Raw genomic sequence first — 7,674 nt, 5'->3', positions numbered from 1 at the left:
AAAGTTTTTCACAGTGACATTATAATATTTTTTTCTTCCGAAAACGGATATTGAGAAACGAAGGCGTACAAAATGTGGAGAGATCACGAACCATTTCCGATTTGCTGACAACATAATAATTTAACGTCTAATGGATATGAAGTGGAGGAAATATTAGAATAGCTTAATAGGCCTTGTACAACAAGTTCGCTCAACATTTGGATAAATCTGTCACGTGGACAAAACTGGAACACTGAGGAGAGTATATTACATACATAGCACTGCTATTAAAAGTGGACCGAATAAAATACACCTCCCTCCATAGATAAAAAATAAAAGTACATATTTTAAATCACCTACATTTTTCTTTCGGAGTAAATATTCTTCATCAGCGTTGGTTCAATGCAAGCACCAACCCTGACGCCTGCTGTATATATCTGTAGTTTGCATGTCTCTCTCCCCGTGGTGGCGTGGATTTTTTTCCCTCCACATTTAAAATCAACAACATGCGTTTACATTATTTCACTACTATGCATTTCTACATGGATAAGCCACTTCGTTTAGTTATTATTTGTGGCCAGGTCGCTTCTGAAAAATAATTTATAGCTCAGTGGGCCTTACCTGGTAAAAAAGAAAAAAGCTTAGTTTAAGAAAAGGCTGGATCGACTTTGCCATTCACTTTCTCATCAGCAGAGTCAGGTTTGCTAAACATCATCATCATCATTATCATCAACCTGGATCTACCGATTGCTGAATGAATGCCTCTGTAATCCATCGCCAAAATATTATTCTGATGCAAAAATCCATTAAAGCTGATTTCATTGCTCCATGTCCAAAGTGGAGTCCTCTCAGGGGCTATCATCCCATTGCTAGATGAGATTATTTTCTATTCTAGGTTAGGGCTTGTGTAATAAAAAAACTAACTATAAACTATTCGTTTTATATTTTACCAGGATAAGGCCAACTGAGATATCAAACTTTTTTGAGAAGCGACCTGGCCACAAATGATAGCTCAACGAAGTAGCTTATCGTCACGTGGAAATTTAAAGCAGCCATATAATCTAACCGCATGTTGATTCTAAATGTGGAGGAGAAAACCGGAGGACCCGGAGGAAAATCCACGAGATCATAGGGAGATAGATACGCAAACTTAAAATATACAGGGGTCAGGGTCAGGATCGAACCGACAACCTCCTGTATATCCAGCGAGGTAGTTAACATCTCGCCACCGTGGTGCCTTTGTTTACACAGCAGTATGGTACACTTACAAAGTTCTCTGTTCATATGTACGTACAGGTGTCCTGGGCTGATGGAGCTGAACGTAACAGAGGCCATGCAGATGACTCCTCCAGGAATGATCTTCATGACGGGTCTCCTGCGCGAGCCGGAGAGCACGAGGCCTCTCGTGTTCACATTTATATTTGTGATGTACGCCCTCACTCTTATCGCAAACACATTGCTGGTTCTGGCCACCTTGCGAGAGGAAGAGCTACACAAGCCCATGTACATCTTCATGTGTGCACTTTTCATGAATGGAATTGTTGTGAGCACCAACACGCTGCCAAGAATCATGTATGATCTCGTGTCCACCAATATAATTTCCTTTCCCGGTTGTGTCATACAAATGAGCTTCATCCACACCACGAGTCTATTCGAATGCTTTATATTGGCTGCAATGGCAGCGGATCGGTACGTGGCTATATGTAAACCCCTCCACTATAGTTCCATCCTCACGTCTGTACTCGCTGTTAAAATATGCTTCGTATTAGTTGTGATTTCATCCTTAATGTTATCAGGAGAAATGGTATTGGCAAGCCTTATTCAGCTATGCAGCAAGCCAAGAATTGTATGGATGCCAAGTTGTGATTTTATGTCATTGACAAAAATGAGCTGTGAAGATGTAACCATTAACATCATATATGGGTACGTTATTACAGCTGTAACAGTTTTTGTCTCACTGGGGATCATTGTGTTTTCCTACGTCCGCATTCTCTACGACTGCCACAAGTCCAACCAGCGCAAAAGTCAGCGTAAAGCAGTCAGCACGTGCGTTACTCACTTCCTTGTCCTCATTACCTTCTATGTCTTCTTCCTTTTCATGGTCTTACATCATCGCATTCCGAGCTCTACAGTCATCCCCATCACGATCCGTTCAACCCTCAGCTCACTCTACTACATCTTCCCTCCCGCGCTCAATCCAATTATTTACGGCCTTCGTACGGCTGAGATTCGGCAGAGTTTAGTGAAAATGTTAAAGTATAAAGTTGAGTCCATTTAAAAAAACAAGCATCGAAATTTCGTTGGATGTGCACCAAAGTAGAAACTCGATACGATGCGCCCAAAATATCAAATACCTAATTATTCTATAAGCATAGGTTTTACCCTTTCATAAAAAAAATTCTAAATATAAATGTGAACTGACATTCAATTTCAACCGTTTGAGACATCACGAGAACTGATTTTGACACACCACCACCCCACAAGATTTTCTGACCAGGGTAGCGAATCGCGGGAAAATAAGTAATGCTTGCAAACATTTGTATCTATTTTTTTATATATCGTGCCGATTTATAATTCTCTGTTTCATTTGCTATATAGTACTAACCAAGTGCCAACCATGAGTCCACAGCCGTGCCTCCCCTGTGCTTTCCCGCTTCCCTCTCCCTCATCCGCTCTCAATTCCCTCCCTCTCACATCACCCACTCTCAGCTATCACCACCCGACCTAATTAACTTCCCTTTATCTAATAACTCTCTGTCCTCTCCCACGCGACTCACTCTCTCTCATTGGCCTATCTTGCCTAACTCAACTGTGTGTGTGCTCACTCCGATCTATAAATGTCCTGACAGTGGCATTGTCTTTATGCTGTTCGTCTTTTGGCGTCTAACACTGTTTGAGACTGGGCTCTAAAGAAAGCTGTCTCTGGTGTGAACCAATCAGTTTCAAAAACAACGCATATACTTCCAGAGTATATTTTTGTTTGCATGTTCACCACAAGTATGTGTGGTTAATGCAGACATGATTCCTTGAATAAAGTTTCTATTTGGTGTTTTAACATTTTAACACCAGTTTTATTGCTAGAAAGGGTAAAATCAATTCTTGTATTTTGAAACTGGCATGAAAGTTCCCATGATGTAATACACGTGCTATGTTCTGGTTTTGTCAGGGATTGCGATTAGTAGCTGTGAAGGATGCAATTGTGTTAATAATTTAAATAAACGAGTTATTTTTTTTCAATGCATATATTTAGGCCGAATTAGAATAGCCAGTGTCTATGAATATAAGGCTATAGTTCTGTACTTTAGTCATATGGCCATATTGCTAATCATTGTTTACTAATCACATGTCATTCGTGTGTTGTTAATTAAATATAGCATTGAAAAACACATTGTATATCAATAGCATTATATAGGTGACGGAAAGGCTATGGAACTAATCTGCGGGCGATACCTTTTATTGGGACTATTTTTGGGTAAACATTCATCCGCAACTCAGATGTGAAGGAAATGATTCGGGTTGAAATGTAATAATTATTTTAGAACGAGTCTTGATGTCGGAGCTAAATACAATGTATGAAAACACTAAAAACTAAACTCTTTTCTTTTACCAGGTAAGGCACCACTGAGCGATGTAGCTCACTTTCAGAAGCGATCTGGCCACGAATGATAGCTCAACGAAATGGCTTATCATGTGGAAATGTATAGCAGCCAAATACTCTAAATTTAACATATCGCCAATTATCGACATTATACATAACTTATGTAATACCTCCTTAATTGTCGACAACATGTGAAATAATTTGTAGGAATTAAACTATTACGTTTGTTGCACGCATTAATATAACAAATAAAATTATACATTTCATAATCGAGGACACATTCAATCAACAGGTATTAAACATATGAAATAATACAAAATACATTTGTAAAAAGAATCCGTCGATTAAATTTAGTCGATTATCAATTGCGTATGCCTACTCAATCGACAGCGAAGAGAATACGCGGTCACATGTTACCTCCGTTCAACTCGGCTCGCAGAGGGTCTGCGATGTATTTCTCTGGTCTGGTGGTCACAGAGCCCTTCACAAATCATGAGACCATCTTCGTGAAGGCAATATCCCGTGTGTGTGTGTGTGTGGGAAACAACATGGGGGAGCGGTAGTGCCGTGGTTAGCGTGCTGCGCTACGAACCCGGCCACCCGGGTTCGATTCCCAATCACGTCCAATACCGGTGACAATTATCTCAAGCAATCCTGTGCCTCCTCGAGGTCGACTCAGTCGCAAATGAGTACATGATACGGTGTGTAAACATCGCCAATGGAGAGACAAAGGCGGCCAGGCGTGGTAGTGGCCACCCACCCCCTCGTGTGCCGTGCCGGCCTTCATAGGTGCTCGCTAACAACACTTGCCCCAACAGTCTGGTAAGGCTACACAACGGATCTTTGTCTTTGTTTGGGAAACAACATCCTTAAATATAGACACATTCACCCGTGTTAATGGTGCAACAAATGTAAAATTAACTCTCCAGCAGTCGTGTGCGACTGTGGTTATCCAGAATAGACCATACAACATATAACGCGCAATGCCCCGATCCACACATACGAAAGAGACATCACAGCGACGATGCACTCTGCTGCTCCTGACGCGGTTGTCTGGGCTTGATCACCTGAATGTGACATTGGAGTTGTTGCTCTGTATCTACACCATCAGCCCCATACGAAATAAGAAGAATGGTGAAACATCGTTAATTTCGTGAAATAAACCAAAATCAAATGACAGCTGCTTGCTTGGGATTGCTTCCTGATTTAACGCAGCTGGTAGTAATAATGTATTTTGTATTATACTGTACAGGGTGTTTAGTTTTGTTTACCTGGGATTGGAGTGGCTTGCTCGGCTGTCTGCAATATCTTGCGCCCTCCTCTGACTCAGTGGGCGTCACGATGGCTAGGAGATGTTAACTACCTCGCCTGGTATACAGGAGGTTGTGTGTTCGATCCCGACCCTGCCACCTGCTGTATATTTGGAGTTTGCATGTCTCTCCCCGTGGTGGCATTAATTTTTCTCCGGGTCCTCCGATTTTTCCCTCCACATTTAGAAACATGCATTTAGAGTATTTGGCTGCTTTAAATGTATCACGTGATAAGCCATTTCATTGGGCTATTATTTGTGGCCACGTCGCTTCTGAAAAAGAGCAATATAGCTCAATGGGCCTTACCTTGTAAAATAAAAATAGAAGATAGAAATAGTATATTTGGAGTCTGCGTGTCTCTCTCCCCATGGTCGCGTGGAATTTTTCTCTGGGTCCTCTGGTTTGATTCTCTCCACGTTTAAAATCAACGTCACGCGTTCAAAATATTTGACTGATATAAATTCATACGTGATGATAAGCCACTTCGCTGAACTATCATTTGTGATAGCCAAGTCATATAAAAAAAAAAGCTATACAGCTCAGTGGGCCTTACCTGGTCAAATAAAAAATAGTTTAAGTTAAATAGACTCACTATCCACGTGCATAATGAGCCAGATGGGGAGGCAGGCGCCATGAAGGGTTGAGGGAAGGTGGATCTGTGGCCACCTATAGCACAGAAATGTATCTGAAGGAGAGGTTACGTCCAAAGGATGTGCGCGCTGCTGGTAATATACAACAAAACATACAGCAATATAAAAAAACTTTACAAAAAGTGATCAATTACACTTGCCAATTTTTATCGTTGTCAAATCATAGTTGCAAGTTACAATGCGAGAAAGGCAATGCGAGAAAGGCGACGAGAGTTGTCCCTCATTGTGGCATGCGATGTGTCGCCATGCGCTTTGAGTGTTTCCTCCGTTTGTTTTGCCAAAAAAGGCGACTTCAAGGGGATTCGCGTAGTTGTTTGGGTTACAAATAAATACTTTGCTCAGGAAAGTATATTACGCAATGATATATCTCTAAAACTGTTTCAGTGGCCACGACTAAACATATCGCACCTCCGATTAGCACGGTTGACGACGTATCGTGCGAGACTTTCAACATACATGAACCTCCGATGAGCAAAATTGGCTACGTACGGTGCGAAAGAAGGTCAACGTATATATATCTCCGATTAGCACGATGGACTACGTACCATCTGAAAGACGTTCAACATACATATATCTGAACTGATTTTTTTTAATGGACTTGCATTGGCAGACTGCTGTGCTGTGGACCAGCATGGGGCAGGGTCAGTAATGTAGCGCGACTGCCCCCTAATGACTGCGCGTCGCACACAGCAGGGTGCTCTGTCCGGTGCTGCACGAAAGACAACGGCTCTGCACAAATGTCGCGGCCAGGGGCGAAACTATGGTTGGGGGGTTGTGGCAGCGTTATGTGACGCATAGGGACCCAGTCGGCCACAAGGGGGCCCCTAATCAACAGATAAACAAGTAACAAAATGTAAAGAAAAATATTTTAACAAAAATATATATTTTTAATTACTATAAATGCGTAAAAACATTGTCACGAATGAAAACATTATACTTCCGAAAAAACCTCGCGTGAAATCTAGTAGCGCTACTGCTGGTGTTTGTTACTGAACACCAGGATTTTTTGCTAACTGACATGCACATCAAAGCAAGACGTACGACTACTTAATTGTGAGCATTGTACCTTGACATCTTTTAATACTGTCACTGTGAGACTGTTCCGCTGAACCCAATACACGGTGCAACTATATATAGTTATAGCCTACATATGATTGTATACGTGTTAAAATATCCGTAGCTATTTCAGTAAAAGTGAGTCGGGAGAAAGGAGAGGGGCCCACAGTCGCATCTTGCATAGCCCACCCCCCGTTGTAAGAGGTAGCTGCGCCCCTGGTAATCTGCGTGCATTGATGATGCGTTGATGACGAAGAGTTCGCAATGACGCATTTTCAGATGAGTTGCACACTCGCCCAGATGCGCTGCTGTTCAGAAGATGAATCACTGGTCTGAGGGGGAACTCGGTGGGGGGCGAGGTATGAAGTTCGGCCCAACCCTGTCATTACAGGAATAGAAGTCTCTACTGCCTTGTGCAGCGCTTTGTGGCTGTAACTTGTTGCATGGTCAAGCGCTGTGCAACTCTGGGAGCGTGCTTTGTGTTTCGTTCTGATCTAATTACAAACTGCAAGAGGTCTGTCCAGTGAAGGAGGCTGTGCTCAGTCTGCCAAGTAAAATATCCTTTGGCTGTGGACTTTCTGTTCGTTGCAGAACACGTCTAAATTGAAAGCTAATTTATTTAGAACTGCTTTTTGCACGGTTGGCGACGTACGATGCAAAAGAGGATCTACACACATGCTGTACACACTTAGAGGCCCGCAGACTCACACAGAGACCCACATACTCACACAGACACTCAAAGACTCAGAGATCTATAGACTCATACAGATATCCATGGACTCACATAGAGACCCAAAGACTCACATTGATTGGAAATAATTTCTTTCGAACTTATTTTTGTGTTTAGTTTGTTGTCCTTCCCCCGCACCCCAGATTATCGCGATTGGCAGCATACGGTTCGAAATAAGTTCAACACACACATACATCACAGGGCCCGGGGCCAATCTGTCTCTAGGAATTTATCCAATGGGGGGATGAAGGTGGGAGCAAACACGCAAGGATAATGTGGAATGCGCGTGGAAAGTGCTACTCGTTCTCTATGTGTTGCCTGCCCATCCCTGTCCGTGAAGCACGGACATGG

The 7,674-nt window shown here is 42.4% G+C and overlaps 1 protein-coding gene across 1 annotated transcript; it reads left to right on the top strand.

Moving 5' to 3' along the window:
• The first annotated feature begins 1,234 nt into the window (after positions 1-1,234).
• LOC144950539 (olfactory receptor 52D1-like) lies at positions 1,235-2,257 on the top strand. Its single transcript, XM_078880676.1, has one exon. The coding sequence runs from the start codon at positions 1,235-1,237 to the stop codon at positions 2,255-2,257; it is 1,023 nt and encodes a 340-aa protein (XP_078736802.1).
• The last annotated feature ends 5,417 nt before the right edge of the window (positions 2,258-7,674 follow it).

Source organism: Lampetra fluviatilis, chromosome 58, assembly GCF_964198595.1.
Source record: "Lampetra fluviatilis chromosome 58, kcLamFluv1.1, whole genome shotgun sequence".
NCBI lineage: Eukaryota > Metazoa > Chordata > Hyperoartia > Petromyzontiformes > Petromyzontidae > Lampetra > Lampetra fluviatilis.
Note: the sequence above shows the minus strand (reverse complement) of the source record. Positions and strands in the feature narration are given on the sequence as shown.

Coding starts and splice junctions, on each gene's coding strand:
- LOC144950539 (XM_078880676.1), top strand. CDS start 1,235: ATGGTACACTTACAAAGTTCTCTGTTCATATGTACGTACAGGTGTCCT.